The 20,145-nt window shown below is 35.5% G+C and overlaps 2 protein-coding genes across 2 annotated transcripts; one reads left to right on the top strand and one right to left on the bottom strand.

Annotated features, from left to right (window-relative positions):
• Positions 1 to 917: 917 nt before the first annotated feature.
• On the top strand, positions 918 to 2,615 carry LOC109165616 (phosphoglycerate mutase-like protein AT74H). Its single transcript, XM_019314460.1, has 5 exons — positions 918 to 1,463; positions 1,550 to 1,669; positions 1,747 to 1,960; positions 2,030 to 2,110; positions 2,306 to 2,615. Exons 1-5 carry the CDS (start codon positions 971 to 973, stop codon positions 2,397 to 2,399), a joined length of 1,002 nt encoding a protein of 333 aa, XP_019170005.1. The 5' UTR covers positions 918 to 970; the 3' UTR covers positions 2,400 to 2,615.
• A 352-nt stretch (positions 2,616 to 2,967) lies between these two features.
• LOC109165614 (BTB/POZ domain-containing protein At1g63850) lies at positions 2,968 to 5,243 on the bottom strand. Its single transcript, XM_019314457.1, has 2 exons — positions 4,328 to 5,243; positions 2,968 to 4,008 (listed from the first exon to the last, which is right to left on the bottom strand). Exons 1-2 carry the CDS (start codon positions 5,027 to 5,029, stop codon positions 3,067 to 3,069), a joined length of 1,644 nt encoding a protein of 547 aa, XP_019170002.1. The 5' UTR covers positions 5,030 to 5,243; the 3' UTR covers positions 2,968 to 3,066.
• Positions 5,244 to 20,145: the final 14,902 nt, after the last annotated feature.

Here is a 20,145-nt window from a genome sequence, read left to right as displayed (position 1 = left end):
TATTATTAGTAGTTTCAAAAGTTACAAGTATAGTAGGTTATGATAATGTAAATTAGAGCAAGAGCATTGGTCAATATTCACACTATAATGGGGAGAGTAAAATGATATTGTTAATGAATAATGCTCAATAGTAGGAGAAAGACACTATGCGACACAAGGATTGAGTGGTCAACTTGGAAGGTCTAATAGCTCCACTCTGATTAATACAATGAGTATAAGTGTTGTTATAAGATGTGAGATGCTCCAAATGAGAGTCGAATAAGATATTTATACTATATTTAAATGACTTATATGTTACAATGAGTTGAAGGGTCTTTTAAGTGGATTAACATAGCATTTTTTTTTTTTTTTTTGAAAACAACATAGCACTTTTTTTTGAAAATTTTAAAATTAATTATCAATTTAACAAGGATCATACTACATGGACCAACAGCCCCGACAATGGTGGAGCCACATGGGTGGGTAAGGGGGTTGATGGGGCTATGGGATTTTGGAGTCCATTTTATTGAGAAAGTCTTGACTCAAAGGTTGGTCTAAATCTTGTTAGGCTAGGAAGACATGGTGACCCAAAAAAGGATCCCACCTCTTCCCCACTAGGTAGAGCTCTCTATTTATAGTAAGTGGGAAATAGACATAATGACAGTAAATATTGTCATAGCTGATTTGACATCCCTTGATTGGACACTCAGGTTGGTTATGACATGTGTAAGTTGTTGAGGTGACGACATAGTTGGCCTATCTAGTAATGATAGTCGGGATGTACACTAATATTTAGGTCGGCAAATCTTTTGATAAGGGGATCGATCAATCAATTGACACGGAAACAGTAAGTAAACATACATACTCTTTTGAGATCAAAAAATGCACATTTAGTCCCTCTAAAATAAGGAAGTAGGCTACCAATAGCAAGTAACTCTGAGCAATAATTTTATCCTCTAATGTCCCTTGTGAGTTGTGACCACTAAAAGAAATGACCGGCCTTTTCTCAACACTCCTCCCACCCTCCTCGTCTCCGGTCGTGTGCCGGAAACCGTACAGCCCAACTTCTGTCCGGTGCTGCGACGACGACGCCACCGCTCGCGTAAACATCAAGCCTCCAGACTACAACGGTTTCCCCGAAAAGATTCTCAAGCATAATCCCGCGACCGTGAAGCCGCCTCGGCCGCGTAGAATCATCCTCGTACGACACGGACAGAGCCAGGGAAACGTGGACGAGAGCGTGTACACCAGAGTAGCCGACCCGAAAGTCGGGATAACGGAGCAGGGCGTTGCCGAAGCAGAGGAATGTGGAAGGAGAATTAGAGAAATGATTGAGAAAGACGAGGCAGAGGATTGGAAAGTGTACTTCTATGTGTCCCCTTACAGGAGAGGACTCGAAACTCTCAGAAATTTGGCTAAGGCATTCGAGCGTTCAAGAATTGCAGGCGTCAGAGAAGAACCTCGTTTAAGAGAGCAAGATTTTGGTAACAACTAACATATATAGTCACCGGTTTTACTTTTATGTTTATGTATAGATTGGAATTGAAGTTGAGTTGAATTGTTTGTGAAGGGAATTTTCAAGACAGGGAGCAGATGAAGATTGAGAAGGCGGTTCGAGAACGATACGGGCGGTTTTTCTACAGGTTTCCCAATGGGGAATCAGCAGCTGATGTGTATGATAGAATTACAGGTAGTTCTGGAGCTAATGTTGTTGATCTTAAACTGAGTTTTTGTGCATGTTTGTTTTGAGGTTGAATTGAATTGTAGGATTCAGGGAAACACTTAGGAATGATATAGACATAGGGAGATTTGAGCCACCTGGGGAGCAGAGCCCAAACATGAACTTAATCATGGTATCACATGGTCTTACCTTGAGAGTTTTCTTGATGAGATGGTACAAGTGGACTGTTGAACAGTTTGAAGGGCTTCACAATATTGGCAATGGCAGTATGGTTGTCATGGAAAGAGGTTATGGTGGAAGGTAAATAGTATAGACTGAAGAGTTTCTGTTTTTAATATATGCATAAATGTGAATAATACATGCATGCAGGTACAGTCTGCTAATGCACCACACCAAAGAGGAGTTGATGAAGTTTGGATTAACCGACAAAATGCTAATCGATCAAGAATGGTAAAGATGATGTTTTTATTTGCTAGTACTACCTCCCATTACTTGAGTGTGTAAACCCCCGGCTCAAACCAAGAAAACCAATAGTCGAACTTGTAACCTTATGGTGATCAAGTCAATAGGCTGGGGGTTGTCTCCTAAGTCCTATCTTCATTCATTAACTAGATGTGAATGTTATTGCATTGGTTTGTGATGAAGGCAAAAGATAGCTAAGCCGGGAGAGCTAAATTACGATTGCCTGATTACTGGACCATCCTACTTCACTCACTTTGATGATGACAACAAGAATTGAGACTGCATGTTTGAAAGAAAATTGATGGAGATGAAGCTCAGACAGGGGCTGCATTTATGCATGAAGCTTTGAAGATGAAATGGTTGCCAGGTCTGGGTGTTTTACAAAGACAAAAGTCAACCAATATGTACACACAACACTGTTATAACACTAATGGATGGTGTTAATGTGTTATTACCTTGGAAATATGAACATAAAAAAAAACACTTAAAAATCTGTCCTGTTGCTAATATAATGAGGTTGCATATTTCCAGCAAAAGGTTTTGGTTTTGCCCTAACTGACAATCTTCACGGTAGCTAATGCATGATGAGGATGTCAGCTGAACACAGAGGTTAGACCTAGACCCTTGTTTCTGCGCACAAAGAGCCCCCTTCCTTTGAGAGGTGTGGGGCCACTCACTGCCGCCGGTGAGACTTGATCTCTGGTCATTCTTCCCAAACTTCACCCTTATGACCAACTGAGCTGTCCATGCGGGCATGCATGCAGTTCATGTCAATAACTAGCCTCAATGTTGCTAGTTAATTACTGTAAAATTTATAGTCATGTGTAGATGATACCAAAAGGAAGGGGAAAAATACCAATTATTCTTCTATTTGACAGGCAAGTAACAGTAAGAGTTAATAGTCACATGTTAATAACAACACTAATTTCACTGACATGCAAATCTCAAGAGTTCTCAATTGTTGCGGTCACAATGCGCATTTGGCACAGCTGCTCGGGCTCACTATTCCGCCTCCAGAACGCCCTTCTCCACCAAATCTCGAATCCCCTCTGAATATTTGGGCAGTCATCACCCGAGTTCAAAAACCGATTAAACCAAGACATTAAAATTTCCTGTTGCAAGGCCATAGGCAGTGTTAGAATAGTACTGCTGAGACCATCCTCGATTAAATGCTTGTCAAGGCCTTTCGTCGCCCTCCTCATCCATCCGAAATCCTCGTAGAATGGAGTCAACCATGTCTGCAATAACAAGCACCTCAAGTCCTTGGAAGCTAACAGTTGCCCTTTCCCAATCCCGACAAACAGCCTGGCCGTTACCCTGCTAACCTCGTATCTATGAACAGCAGGCACTCTACAATGTGCCTCGGACAATTCAGACTGCGAAGCCCAAGTCCTCAAAAACTCTTCAGCAACCTGTCTATCGATCAAAATATCCAAAAGCCAGTGCAAATTATCAGCCTGCCGAGCAATCTGGCTGACATCTTCGAGGTCTCCCCCAGCTGCCCGAAGAAAAACGTTGCAGAGCAATTGCAAGCACGCATCACAAGCCGAATAAAGCGACTCCTTCCTCAAGTCATTTTGAGACGAATTCTCCCGTAGCATTTTCGACACTAACCCTTTCATCTCCCGCCTCGCTTTCTCATCCTTCCCTTCGAGAACCACATGCAATAACTTGAGAAGAACCTCCTCGTTGCCATCTCCATCCTCCGTCCCACCCACAACATCAAGAGACACCCTCTTTAACACTTCCCCTGCACCAATTCCTTCGAGGTGAAGCTCAGATAAGACCGACGCTACTTTTTCTTCCTCGTCCTCCGCCCAGGGAGCAGCTTCTAAGTACTCCAAACATGATAGAACTCCAGCATTAAACCCAATTGCTGCAGAAATCTGTATAACAATGCTATTAAGCCAATACCCATACCTCAAATGTCTATCAAAGTTTATTCTACTTGTTCACATATATAGTCTCAAAGATAATCTCTTTCATGAAACCCTATGCTCATTTATAGAAGCATTCAAAATAGCATACATTAACTACCAGAATAATCAAACTCAGCTGGTTATAGATAGCAACATTTTTTTCAACCCACATGCAAGGAGATATGTATAAATGGTTAATTGCTGTAAATTAGTTGAGTTATAGATAATAATTAAAAGAATTAAAGTTTAGATTAAGTAAAATGTGAGGGATTAGTGCAAGAATTACCTTTAAGATTCCTAGAACTTTAGGGACATCTTCTTTAATAAGCTTCTTCTTTAAATCCTTGCAATACATTAGCCTGAGAGTCTCTATGTAAACTTCAATGTCATCACAATCAGCAATCTCCACAATGTATGGACCCGAATTGCTTGGTTGCTTAGCCCGTTTTTCCGGTAATTTTAGGGCAAAAAACACACTATGTGCCACCAAGATCTGGCTGTGGACATTGATGGAAACGGTCAGGCCATCCTTGGAGCTCAATGTCACATTGACGTCACTGGAAGACGAGTCATTGAACTGATTTCCGGGGCTCCGACATGCCAGAAGATCCGAAAGCCGCTGTTGCAGCAATGCCTGCTTGTCTTGGATTATGAGAGAATTAGGCCTCTGGTTTAGGGTGGAGACGAAGCCGTTGGGAATCTGGGGCGCCGATTTGGGGAGGCGATCGGGCTCGCTAGCCATCATCTCGAACAGGGTGGGGCTGGCGCGGGCCTTGTCGTCGGAGGGCGGCGGCGACATTGGGTTGAGGAGGCCGGCGGTGAGAGCGGAGTTGAACTTGCTGAACGACGAGGAGAAGGCGTCGTGGTTGGCGACGGTGTTGGAGCCGCTGTAGACGACGGAGGCGGCGGCGGCGAGGGAGTCGGCGACGTGGGGCAATGCTGCTGCGGTGGGGGAGTACCGGATCTTGAAATTGGACGGCGACGACATGGCCGGCCGGAGGAGATGCCGACAGAAACAATGGAAGAGTGTCAAATCAGAGTAGAACCGCCGGAAAAAATGAAGGTAAAGTGTAAGGAAGTGCAAGAAGGCGGCCGGGGATGCGGTAATGGTGATCTCACGGAAACGACGCCGTGTGGAGATGTTAGTTTGGGTCCGAAATTCGAGTGCAGTAAGAGTGGCTTAGATATAGCCGCTGTCCGTTAGAGATATTCATTCAATAAGACAATACTCCATAGCCTATTGCGATGAAAACGAGATTTTGCAATTTAATTGGCATAAAATAAGGGTTTTTTTTTTTTTTTTCTAAATAATAATAATAATACAATTTTTTTTTTTTTATTCACAAGCCATTCTGCTGTATTAAATTTGTCATCTTGTGGTTATCCAATAATCTATCTGATCAACTTGACTGAAGTATTTATAAAAAATACGGAGTACAATTTTGGTCTCTATATTATAAGCTTTAATTTATTTTGTTTAATGGTTTTGATTATTTTCTTTTCAGAAAATATAAATTAGGTTTTTGAACTAATTTATTGGAGACCGTTAATTTCGTTAGATGACAACTATTACAAGACACTTCAAAATCGTTTATTATGTACAACAAAACAAAACATGGAGTTAACCATTCTATCAATTTGAGAACAAAAATTGTTACCTTGCGAGAAAAATCAAATATTAAAGTAGTCATGTCCAAAACACAAAAAGCGTATTTGGTAAATAGTTGTTAGTTGATTGGATTAGTAGAGTTTGACTCAGTGTTGCATAGATCGAGCCTAGACGTCGATTAATCGACGCATAGGAGCTAGGCGGTCCCCAGGCGCCTATCGATTTTTTCAACATTGGTTTGACTAGTTGATATCAATAGCTGATTGTATAAAAATGTTTGGTAATTAACTGTTAGTTGATAACTAATTACATTCACAAAAGGTGATCACTTGTTGACTTCTCCATGGAAAGCCGACCACCAATTGCCTTCTCCATGGAAGGCGGGCAATTAGCCGCCTTCTCTAGTAGATGAATTTTCGACGGATATGATGCCTGATTTGAAATTACTTATAATAGCAAGTTATTTACCGATTCATTGTCTCAATTTAACATCTTAAACAATGTAATTGTACTTTTTAAAAATTTAGAGACTTAATTTACATTTCAAGTAAAGTTTAGAAGTTTATTTAATCATTTCTCCAATAAAAAATACTCATATTTTGTCAATTTAACTTTTAGATAAGGACTCACTTTCTACCAAAGAAAAACAAAAGTTTGATTCTCTAAGTCCCCTTACAAAATGGAGTAAAAGGATAATTGGATAACAAACTTTCCTATAAAAGATTTCAACTCATATTTAGTGCCGACAACATTTTAGGATTAGTACATACATAGAGTAAAACACACACACACATATATATATATATATATATATATATATATATATATATATATATATAGTTTGATCTATCCATAAATTTAATTAGGTTGTTGAGGGTGGGGAAAGAATATAAAGTTTGATATAGCAGGTACGAATTGAACAATAATTTGTTTGTTACATTTATCATGTCGGATTGTTATAGTTTAACTGCATCTACCTTTCCCTGCCATTGTACTGTTCATCTTCATCCTTTACGCATGTTCATATAAAAGCTTTTCACATAAATGACTCCATAATATTACAACTCACAAGAACCCCTTAGGCATTAACATGTCACGTGAAAATGATACGTGCATCACTTGACCTTAATTATTAAGCGCTGTCGTACATAAAACAAAATTTGTTCCATTTGTTAATTATTATCAAATTTGATTTGTTTCGTTTTAAGTTCCTGCCATTTAAAATATTATACTTTTAGTTTAAAGTGTTTAAAATGCTCTTAAACATGATGAATATATTGAAAACGATTCAAGAGTAGGGACTCAGGGTTCAGTAGGAATGGCAACGGGACGGGACGAGATGGGGAGGGGTATCCCTGTCCCCGTTCCCGTCCCTGTCGGGGAATTTCAAAAATTCTCCATCCCCGTCCCCGATCCCCAAAATATTTTCCCGTCTCCGACGGGGACGGGGCACATTGTCATCCCTACGATTCAAGAGCGCATAACCCGGGGTCCAAAAAGATAACTCGAGCGGTCCAAGAAGAGTCAAGAACCCGAAGCCCGTCTCTGGGCCTAGAGTGATGGGTTTTGACTTAGTCTTGTGGTCCAAGAAGAGTCAAGAACCCAAAGCCTATATCTGGGCCTAGAGTGATGAGTCTTGACTCAGTTTTGCGGCCCAACACATAGGCCTTGACTTAGTCTTATGGCCCACCATGAAATTAGCTAATTCAATTGAGATTTTCTTGTATAAAAGGCCATTGTCTTATCATTACAAATGATGTTCAAATGTTCAATCTCCCTACATGACATTCTATGTTCTAATTAATATCTCTCAATTATTACACAATCTCCTTGTAATACATTCAAGCATTAACTTTCAAAAAAAAAACATTCAAGCATTAATCCATGATTATTGTTATATTCATCTTTTATATCAATGAAATATTATTGCCATCATATTATCCTTACTATTTTTACCGCTTTATATTTTATGCGAACTTGTTGATCCACAAATACATACATCGGATCAATTAGTTCCATCATATATATTGTAGAACAAGATTTAATGAAATAATTTTCACATATCAAGAATATTATTTTGAATATATAATTAGAATGGATAGAGTTTGATTTGTCAACTATAAAACAAACTGATAAACTTATTATTACTACGAGTGTTATGTAGCAATATACACAAAATATAAAGAGCGATTGAACAAAGAGAGCTTATAAGATAATACTCAGGTTAATACCTTATTTTTTTTCGGTACTACTAATTTTGTCAATACTTTCTCCACTAACACTCGAACCCACAACCTTCTATATGGGAAAAAAAATTTACAGGGCCTTTGGTTGGAGAGGGGGGGGGGGGGGGGGGGGGGGGGGGGGGGGGGAATTATGTGGGAAAAGAATTCTAATTCCATGGGAGTTGAATTACTGAGAATAAAGTGGGAATTTAAATTCCAGTGTTTGGTTGACAGGAATAGAATTACTGGGAATTTCAATTTCAATTTTTGGTATACATGAGAATTGAAAGGGAATAAGTAGTACAAAGTCAAAAATGTCCATTATTGTTGTTAGACATTAATTTTAGGTTAAAAAAGGAAGGGGTAATTTTGACTCATCACTATCTTTTTTTCCCAGGAATTAAAATCCCAGGGGGGGACATGGGATTTTAATTCCATGAAAATGGGGGAATTGCAATTCCATGGAATTGCAATTCCCTCCAACCAAACTACGGAATTTAATGATCTTTGGAATTATGTGATAATTAAGTGGGAAGGAAATTTAAAATCCCTCCCACCAAACGCTCTGTTAGTGTCACTAGACCATAAGGTCTTTGACAAATAAATACCTTACTTAACACTACTAAAAGAAACAAGATTTTACTTTGATTTATTTTATTTTATATGTTGGTTATATAATTGTAGAAGAATGAAGTAATGTAGTAGCATTCAAAAAAAAATAATGTAGTAAATAAAAAGATATTAAGTCAATTACAAAAATGAATTTATATAATTTTTAAAAATAATGAATATACGTCAATTCTCATAGAGAACTGACATATATAGTATCTTAAAAAACAAGAGGAATATACGTTATTAGTCCCCTTAAACATATCATGGACCGACATCTATAGTTTCTAAAATAATAAAAATAATAATATAAGAACATAGCATATAAGTTGCTATCCTTATTCGTTGGGGGATTATGACAAGGTAGGCATTTCTTTCAAGATAAGAAATCCTACTGCATTTTGATCTAATCATTTTCCATGTAGGCGAAATTTGCTGTGGACAGAAGTTAAATAATGTGGTATCATTTTAATTACATTTTAGTTTTATTTGACAATATATGTCATTGTATGAGTTCGATTTTCTAGTTTCATTTTTCACACATTAGTTTCACTATACCTAGATGAGTAGTTCATGTGGCAAATGAGCTTCTTTGTGGGCACGATCTTAGGGATAATCCAAGTGATTCTCACAAGTAAAATTCCTCTTAGGCCAACTCTCATGCCTCCCGTAAACCCGAAACACCTCATGGTTTACACATAACAGAAAGTTATTTTAATTACACTTTAGATTCATTTGACAATATACGTTATTTCATAAGTTTTCTTAATTTAGTTTCATTTTTCACATACTAGTTTCATTATACTAATGCTGAAGTATCATTTTAATTAGAATTTAGGTTCATTCGACAATATATGTTATTATTATATGTGCTATGTTTTTTAGTTTAATTTTTTCACATACACTAGTTTCATTATAGTAACTCTGATATATCATTTTAATTGCACTTCAGGTTCGTTTGGTAATATACGTTATTGCGTGAATTCTGTTTTTAATTTCATTTTTCACACACACTAGTTTCACTATAACAACACTAGCTTAGCGTAAAACAAGTTTGAAAGAAATTGAGGATATAATTTCATTTTTCACATACACTAGTTTCCTTGTGCGCATCGGCATTTGGTCCTGTCCGCTGAACCATTGAGTCACCGTAATTTATATACTCTCAAACGCTCTGTCGGATCGGGGTGTGAGAGGCCCTTAGGGTTGGGGATTCAACCTTTTGGGAGAAGAAATTGAGGAGATAGCCCAAAATTTCAGAGATTCTGGATTACTAAAAACTGTGGCAGAAATGCTTACGGATCCATTGAGAGCCCAAAAAAGTTAATCAGTTTTAGTTTCTACAACTTTTTATCAGATTTGTAGTCCAATTGTCAGTAAGATGATGGGCCAACTCAAAATGGGTTAGGCCAATATCTATTTTGGGTTACATTGTGTGTTTCACTTTTATTGTCCAACTACACTAAAAAAAGAAAAAAAAAAAAAATCCTAGCCATATAGCATGTGTTCTTTAATTTAAGTTTAAACCACAAACTGAAGAATTCATTATCACTCTTATCTTAATATATATTAGTTTTTTTTTACACAAGTTGCACGAATGAGATAATGCCCAATGATTATTTTTAAATAAGTATTTCAAAGTATATCAATGTAATATTATATAGAAGATGTTCATGCATAGGTAAATAAATATTCAATTTGTTTATTTAAATCGGTAATTTAAAGTATATAAATGCAAGATAATATATGAGAGATATATTATATATAACTGTCACGAAAATAAATATTTACAACTTTATAATAATGTTAGTTTAAGCACTTAGTCTAAAAGCGATAGTCTAAATAAATTCTACTTTTGGTTTAAATTTCTCTAATTCTCGTTTGGGTAGCATTGTCATTATCTTCATCTTCAGTATATGTCTTTTTTTTTTTTTTTTTTTTTTTTTTTTTTTTTTTTGTTATTAGTCGTGTGTTATGTGCAATTGGGTTACTGTTGGTGGTAGCATAGATGATTCATCATTCAATGAGATTATGGTGTAGGAAGCTTTAGATTTGCTTTTTTGTGTATATGACTGGGATCTTAATTGTGCTATGAACTCTTTATCTTATAAGCAATGTTGATATTTGGTAGTGGTAGTTTCCCCCTACATGTTTCATGTGTTATGAGATGTGTGTCGTAGGTTATCATGTGAAAGCATTGAACAAACTATTAATATTTATTATATTTGTATAAAATACTTGGTAAATAAATAAATAAATAAATAAATAAATAAATAAATAAATAAATAAATATATATATATATATATATATATATATATATATATATATATATATATATATATATATATATATATATATATATATATATATATATATATAACATATTTTGTATTATAACTTTCAGGGACGAAGTCAGAAATTTGGTTGAGGGGGGGGGGGGGGGGGGGGGGGGGCGAAGCAGTAGGGACAATTTTTTTCAGTAAAAGCAAAACATTAAAAAAAAAAAAAAGAAAGAGATAATTTTAGAAAAATAAATAAATTACCTAAGAAATATAGTTGTAAATATTGTTGGATATGGGCGAAAAATAAAACACATCGAAACTTTATAAAAATATTCATAACAAAATATAAAACATAATTTGAATAGAAAACTCATTATAAATCACACATCTCACTATTAATATAAAAGAATGATATATATGTGTGTATTAAATATTAATAAAGTTATTAAAAACGTGACTGTGTTGAAGCCCAGGGGAAGGAGTAAAATAAAAAACTGTAAAACTATGTTGATACCAAAAGATTCAAACCCTTAACCTTTACTATTACCAAACATGTGCTTTACCAACTAATCTAACTCATTTTCTTGTTAACATTTAATAGTTTTTTTTTTTTTTTTTTTTTTTAATACTAAAACATGCACTATACATACAAATATTATATATGGGTGGGGGTGGGGGTGGGGGTGGGGTGATGGGGGGCAGCTGCCCCCCTTTGGCTCCGTCTCTGATAACTTTGATATTTAATTACAAGATAATGTAAAAAGAAGACAATAGACAATTTAGTGAATATAGTTAATTAATAGATTTGAAGGTTAGGAATCTTTGAATGGTAGAAAATAAGGATAATATAACTAATGAAATTATATATACCAAGGACCTTATGGTCCAATGGTATCTGGTTGTTCCCCTAAGTGGGAGGTGATAAGTTTGAGCCTCAATGTAGGTGAGTAGTAATTTGGGTGTCCCCCTTCCTTATAATAAAAAAAAAAATGAAATTGTATATCTTTTTAAATTTTTTATAATAAATAATTATTTTTAAATAGAGGCATTATAGGCATCTAATTCTAAATTAAGTAAATACATATATATATATATATATATATATATATATATATATATATATATAATTTTTTGTTGTAAATACTAATTTATTTTTTAATTTAATAAGAGCAATACAAGAAAATCAAGTGATTTTCAAAATTCCTGATTTATAATCATTGAATGCTATGTATTTAATCGGGCTAATTATTTGACCAAAGTTTATGTTAAATTTTATATTATATTTTTAATACATTTTAACATAGAGGCATTATAGACATCTAATTCTAAATTAATTAAATGCATATGTATTATTTTTTCGATGTAGCTACTAATTTATTTTTTAATTTAATAAGAGAAATAAAAGAAAATCAAATGATTTTCAAAGTTCCTGATTTATAATCATTGAATGCTATGTATTTAATCGGGATAATTATTTGACCAAAGTTTATGTTAAATTTTATATTATATTTTTTAATACATTTTAACATATTTGTAGTATATGTTTAATAATTATGCCAACTCTAATTGAGATGTGGTTCGAACTTAAGACCTTTCTTATAGAAATTAATGAATAAGTTATGAATAATAAATAGTTAACGGAATATTTCGTTAATAAAGTTTATACTAACGGAATTTAAAATTATTTAAAAGAAGAAAATAATATAATAAAGGGTAAATAAGAAAAATCACTAAAAAATACTAAAATCAAAATAATATGAACCATTCATTTTAAGAAACAATTACTACCGACATTTTTTTATTCCAGATAAGAGCCTAACATTATTGGCTCTTATTATAATTGTAGATATAAAATAAAAATTGGTGAATAAAGTAAATTATGAGATGGTCTATCTAATTTGCTTATTGACCATATTGGTGTAATTTGGTCTCTCCTTTTTCTTTTTTCCTGTATATTTAAAAAATAATAAATAAATTGAATTTTCTACTTTACAGTTATAGATCGATATCAACTAGTTATATATACCACACACTTTATGTAAATTAATGTCTACTGTACAAATTAAAATAAGTAAATAATATATACATATAAGTTAATCAATATAAAGTATTGATTTGAGAATAGAACATAATACACAAAAATACCCAGAAGCTAAATATTACCCGGTTAAATTGACATAGGTGGTGAATTGGTAACAATGGGCATTGCATAATCTAAGAATCTAATAAGTGTGAAAGAAGGTTGGTACCCTTTATTTATGTCCGTTTTTCTGTTATCTTTTTTGATACATTAAGCTATAAATGTTGTACTATATAATTTTTTGGACAACAATGCCCCTACTGTTATAACTTCTGTTATCTATTTCCATTGTTGTTACCATGCACTTGCATTCACCATATATTTTCTTACATTCTTTAATTTCTTTTGTTTTTTTTTTTTTTGAAAAGGACATTCTTTAATTGTTTTAATTGTAATAATATATGGAGATATTATATTAGAATATGTAATAAATAAATTATTAATCCTACAATAATTATTAATATACTTTTTAATATATAATATGAATTCTCTACAACTATAAATTTTATGATTTTTTTATAAAAAATTATAAAATTTTATTTTAAAAAAAATTATAATCATAATTTTAACATTGAATACTAATGTTGGGCACTTAGTTTTGCGCATCGCGCATAGAAAAGACTAGTATATATATATATATATATATATATATATATATATATATATATATATATATATATATATAACTCGTGACATATCACAATCCAATATTAATATTATTGTCCTCCCTACACTTATTCATTACTCTTTTCCCACACTTATTCATTACTCAAAAGCACTATTCACACCATTTTCAGGCAATTCATACTTGCCCCAAAAGGTTGAGTATCAACCCTGATCGGATAAAGTATTTGGAATAATGATAAAGTATTTGGAATAATGATGTAAATGGTAACTCTATGACTCAATAGACAGAGTCAAATGCTAGTGCGTGCGTATAAGAGAATTGTCCACTTTGAATATAATCGCCATATTGTCGCTAGAGAGTTTCAAACCTTGGTCACTGGCCCCAAATACATCGAATATATATATATATATATATATATATATATATATATATATATATATATATATATATATATATATATATATATATATATATATATATATACTAGTATTTTCTATGCGCGATGCGCAAAACTAAGTGCCCAACATTAGTATTCAATGTTAAAATTATGATTATAATTTTTTTAAAAATAAAATTTTATAATTTTTTATAAAAAAATCATAAAATTTATAGTTGTAGAGAATTCATATTATATATTAAAAAGTATATTAATAATTATTGTAGGATTAATAATTTATTTATTACATATTCTAATATAATATCTCCATATATTATTACAATTAAAACAATTAAAGAATGTCCTTTTCAAAAAAAAAAAAAAACAAAAGAAATTAAAGAATGTAAGAAAATATATGGTGAATGCAAGTGCATGGTAACAACAATGGAAATAGATAACAGAAGTTATAACAGTAGGGGCATTGTTGTCCAAAAAATTATATAGTACAACATTTATAGCTTAATTTATCAAAAAAGATAACAGAAAAACGGACATAAATGAAGGGTACCAACCTTCATTCACACTTATTAGATTCTTAGATATATATATATAACTCGTGACATATCACAATCCAATATTAATATTATTGTCCTCCCTACACTTATTCATTACTCTTTTCCCACACTTATTCATTACTCAAAAGCACTATTCACACCATTTTCAGGCAATTCATACTTGCCCCAAAAGGTTGAGTATCAACCCTGATCGGATAAAGTATTTGAAATGATGTAAATGGTAACTCTATGACTCAATAGACAGAGTCAAATGCTAGTGCGTGCGTATAAGAGAATTGTCCACTTTGAATATAATCGCCATATTGTCGCTAGAGAGTTTCAAACCTTGGTCACTGGCCCCAAATACTACATACTAAATTAGTGAATGAACTAAACCCATGCGGACATACTTGTTTGAATTTGTGTTCATTCATTTGAACTTCTAAAGACGAGTGGGATCTGATCTAATCAAAGACTGCCTGTACTTAGCTCGCAAATTCAATATGATTCGGTTTCTCACATTGGTAGAGAGGGAAAGAAATGCGCAGATTGGCTCCCTAACATGTGACAGGACATCGATTGGGGGACCCTCACTCTGGATAGGGCCCCGGAAGATTTGAAAGTCATGCTCTGGGCCGACGCTAGGAGCACGCCTTTTTTAAAGGCTAGATAATTTCTCTCTTTAAGAGAACTTCTGATGTACCAAAAAAAAAAAAAAACTTCTAAAGTGTGAATATTTAATTTTTTAATCAAATTAGTGGAGAGATTTTTTTATAAAGACATTATAACAACCATCTATTATTATAAACTTGACGGAATAACGAAAATATACTTTATAATTTATAGGAAAAAAAAAATTCTTACATGGAAAATATATTGAACCTTGGAAACAAAATAGAAAGAGAGACAAGAGCCAGCTAGAGGTCAATGAAAGATACATATATATACATGCACTTTAATCTTTTTTTATCTTGGCTAGGTACAACAAAACACCAGACATCCCACATGACTCCTTGACCCACATTTCTGATCAATGTCTGCTAATTTCGTTATCAGCTTTCCCATCATCATCACCCCAAGGAAATTTTAAAATATACCTAAGAATTAATAATTAATTGGTTGCAAATTAAGAATGTGAAAATTATTTTATTAAAAAATATGTTAGCAGTCCGACAGGCGGACGACGACGACCCAATATAATCCAAAATCTCCACCTTCAAAATGGGTTGATATATGGCCCTTCATTTGGGGTAGGGTCCCCCCAATGTTCACATAATTATATACCGCCAAATACCTCTACTGCTAGGCTAAGATTTAGCCTTAGCCTTGCTATACTACACGTCATGAATGGTACTCCCACTATACATATAGAATTAGGATCCACCCAAATTCCATTTATTTTGTTACATATATACCCATTTAATTTGTTAAAATAATCTTGATTCATCTCAAATCATTTTCTATGGAAAAAAAAAGAAAAAAGAATATTATGCTGTGGAACTGTATCCACATTGCAAGGTGGACACGATTCCAAAATTGTTCATAATTATGAATATATAATTCAAAAATTATGAACATATAATTATATAATTATGAACATAGAGTTGTGAACATAATTATGAATATATAGTTATGTAATTATGAATATAGAGATTCAATAATTGTGAATATGAAATTCAAAATTTATGAATATATAGCTTTATAATTATGAACATATAGTTCAGTAATTATGAACATAGAACCGTGTCCAACTTGCAATGTAGATACGGTTTCACAGCATAACGATTGCTGAAGCAGCTACTCTTGAAGTAACAAAAGGAAAAATAATAATTAGAGTGGGCTTGAGAGACTCAAGTCAAAAAGAGAATTCTTCACTTCTTTCTCTCATTCAAAAGTGTGCATGAGATTTTCATCTCATACGGCTTATAAGTGATAAAAGAAAGGAAATGAATTTTTAAGTGAGAACCAAGTCTTAGGTAAAAATTACAGGCTAATACTAACCATCAATCTGGAATTATCAATGGCTGCAAAGTAATAGATTAAAATATAATGTTTTAGTAAATATTTCAAAATTAACGTGTATCATGCAACAAGTAAAAGTGTGATCACACCGATTACACTGTTGCACATCAATGATTACACTTGTAACATTTTAAAATCTCATTTTTTGAGTGCACGTTTACGTATCAACAGTTGTTATTGTAGTTGTTGCTCGTTGCTGGAGCAAAATATTAAAGGAAGTGTTGCCACAAGGTTCAAACCAAAGACCTCTAGTATAGCAACACATGCCACAACCCACCAAACCACTACTTATCTTGTGTACTAGAGGGTAGGGAGCTCCATTTATGCATGAAAACTGTGCTGGAAGTAAAGTAGTGGGGAAACACATGTGTGGCCAAGAATGAAGACTACTTGATGCCGTACATTTGTCATTCATCCGGAAAGCCTTCAATACTATATAACGTACCCTTAATTCCTCTTAAGACATCATCCTTGGATCATAATAACCCTCAATTCCTAGCTTGATTTCTAGTCCCAACCTCTAACCCATACACTAGGGTTTATTTATTATTTGGTTTTCCTACCCCCGTTCTGTACTCCCATACTTGGATTTATGCTGGATCCGATCCCCACACACACATAATTTTAGATAATATTATGTATAATTATGTATAGAGAGTATTTGATCTAGATTTGATTTACAACTTATAAGTTAGAAATAAATTAAAATGTCTTCTTTCACAATTGAAATGAAGAAAATATATATAAATACAAAATTGTAAATCTCTTATTCCGCATACAATTACTCCGTATAAATTAATTGAGTCTAAAAGATACCTATTACATGTTGGAGATTACATTCAAGATGGTGGTTTAAAGTGTGTAGAAGGAAGACACTCTTGTCCCACATTGGAAGGATAAGGGACTAATTCCCACCTTTTTAATACCAACCCATTTGGAAGGCTTAAACTATTGTAGAGAGAGAAAGAAAGGGAACCCCACACGCTCGCCGCCGCCGCCCGCCCGGCTCGGTTCGCGCGTCGCGGTGTGGTCAGCGTTCCGAGTTTTTTCCTTTTTAGAAGTAGATTTCATGTAGAAATCTACCATCCACACATTAAGTTGTGGTGGAACAAGTCTTCCTATTCTTGTGGGCATTTTCACCACAACTCTTCCTAAAATCGTGGAGCATGAATGGCTGAGAGGGGAGGGGCGGGTATTTCCAATACTATAAATACCCTGCTTCTCCTCAGTTCTATTCACTCATCAAATTCTCTTCTTCTCTTCTGCAATCCTGAGCTTCAGTGTTAACTGGTCGAAAGCAACCGGTAAGACTAAACCGTCTCCGGGAAATTTTTGCTTTTAAGGTAGTGTCTTGCACACGTCACCGATCCCTTCAGGATTCATCCATTCTCAGCCTATAAAAAACAGTAGCCCCAGGTCTACGACATATTCTATCCGAATTTTCCCCAACAGTTAAAAGCAAAAAATCATTCTTTTTTATTATTTCGGATATGATGTCGAGCTTCGTACCTAAGCCTGCATCTGACCTTGCCAAGCTTCAACCTCTTGACGGCTTAAACTATCGTCGTTGGGCAGTCAAGATGCTCATACACATCGAATCTGCTGAACTGGAATACGTTCTCACGTATGTTCCTGAACCTGCTCAAGCGAAAGCTGCTGACTCCACTAATCCTCAAACAGAGGACGGCTCCACTTCAACCCCTGTGTCTGCAACACCTGAACCTGTCACAACTGACAAGTCTCAAGACATTCGGGCTAAGTTCGAGCGGGACAACAAAACAGTTCGCGGTCTTCTGCTGCATCACATGTCTGACAACCTGTTAGACATCTATGCTAAATACAAATCTGCAAAGGAAATCTGGGACATGCTCAAAAGGAAGTATGGCGCTGATGATGCAGGTCGGAGGAAGTACACGGTTGGGAGGTGGCTCAACTATCGTATGGTGGATACAAAACCAGTGATCGAGCAAGTGCACGAATATGAGAATCTGGTGTCCGACCTTGAAGCTGAACTCATTCCGGTAAGTGAAGTGCTACAAACCTATGCCTTACTTGAGAAGTTGCCAGAATCCTGGGGAGAGTTTCAAAACAAAGTAAAACATGAGTCCAAGGATTACTCTTGGGAAGAGATGGTCAATCACATCAACATAGAAGACGCCTATCGACAAAGGTCTGTTTCTAATTCTGGTACGTTAAAAGCTAACATGGTTGAATCCAGTGATGTTAAAGGTGATAGGTCCAGAACTGGGAGTGGTGGACAAAATAAAGGCTGGAAAAGAGGAGTCAAAGCCAACAATAACAACAAGTTCAAAAACAACCAGAAGAAAGGGAAAGGAGGACCTTGTTACGTCTGTGGGAAGAACGGTCATCGCGCGGCGCAGTGCTATCGCCGATGGGGCGCAAACGACCAAAAGAATGTCCAACAAGAGAACAAGAATCAAGCAAACGTGGTGGAAGAGACTGAAGTCATAGCAGCGGTTGTGACGCTGGAAGCAAATGTGGTGACTGGCACGGAAGAATGGATCATAGACACTGGAGCAACTCGGCACTTTTGTGCGAGTAGGATCATGTTCAAGGAGTTTCGTGCCTTCACTCAAGGACAAGGAGATCAAGTCTATATGGGAAACGACAGTACTGCTGAGGTAAGAGGAATAGGAACAGTAGAGATAAAACTCAATTCCACAAAGTATCTGTTTCTGTCTAATGTGTTGTATGTCCCCACTATGCGGAGGAACTTGGTCTCAGGGCCCTTGTTGGTTAGGGCCGGGATCAAACTTGTGTTTGAATCCGAGAGAATGATCATGACCCGTAGAGGGGAGTACCTAGGGAAGGCTTATTTACGTGGGGGGCTATTTGTTTTGCCCCTCATTGCATTCACTTCTGCAAACTTTGAAACTTTCATGAATAATCTTGCCACACGTAATGGCGGTTCTGCGTATATTGCTGTTTCTTTTGATGTATGGCATGCTAGATTAGGACACGTTGGTCTCAAATGCATGAGTAGATTAAAAACCATGAATATGCTCTTGATAGTACTAATTCCCCGTATAGAAGGGTGTTTGTACTGGATGAATATGTATATGCGGATGTATAAGCATAAAGAAGAATCAACACAAGAAATAGGTGAAATTGGCTTCTTTTATTAAACTCGTTTGTTGTTGTTTGTCTCTGCATTTTGAGAGAAAGGGGAGAAGAGGGAGAGAGAGAGCCGAGAGATGGGGAAGGGAGGAAATGGGCCTCCCCTTTCCCAAAGGGCTCCAGGCCCTTTTAAAGGCCCACCGAGGCGGCGGGTTTGACCCATCTCGGGTTTGACCCGTCGCCTTTGACCCCGACCCGACTGCGAGCGATGGCACGGACCCGGGGTATATAACGTATCAAAAGCCCCCACAGCCCGTGCCCTGACGACGAGTATCGAGGAACGGTTCGGGCTGGAAAAACGAGCTACACGGTCCGTGACATATGCCGGTTGTCTCGTTAAAAACCTTAGGCTAACAAAAAACCCAGTGGGAAAAACTTTAGCCAAAGGAAAAAAGAGTGCAACGCTCAGACATAGTCCGGTGGACCGAAAGGGAGCACCTGACCCAGTGGTCGAGCTCGCAACGCAACTTGTGAAAGGCCGAGCCCAGCCGGTTCGCGACTGGATTGCCGGGCACGACTGGGTTGTCGATTCGACTGCGACCTGGAGATCTACTAACCAACTATGGGGTTGGATCCGCTT

The sequence above is a fragment of the Ipomoea nil genome, unplaced genomic scaffold (genome assembly GCF_001879475.1).
Source record: "Ipomoea nil cultivar Tokyo-kokei standard unplaced genomic scaffold, Asagao_1.1 scaffold3069, whole genome shotgun sequence".
In the NCBI taxonomy this organism is placed as follows: domain Eukaryota; kingdom Viridiplantae; phylum Streptophyta; class Magnoliopsida; order Solanales; family Convolvulaceae; genus Ipomoea; species Ipomoea nil.
This window is presented reverse-complemented; position numbering and strand designations above follow the sequence as displayed.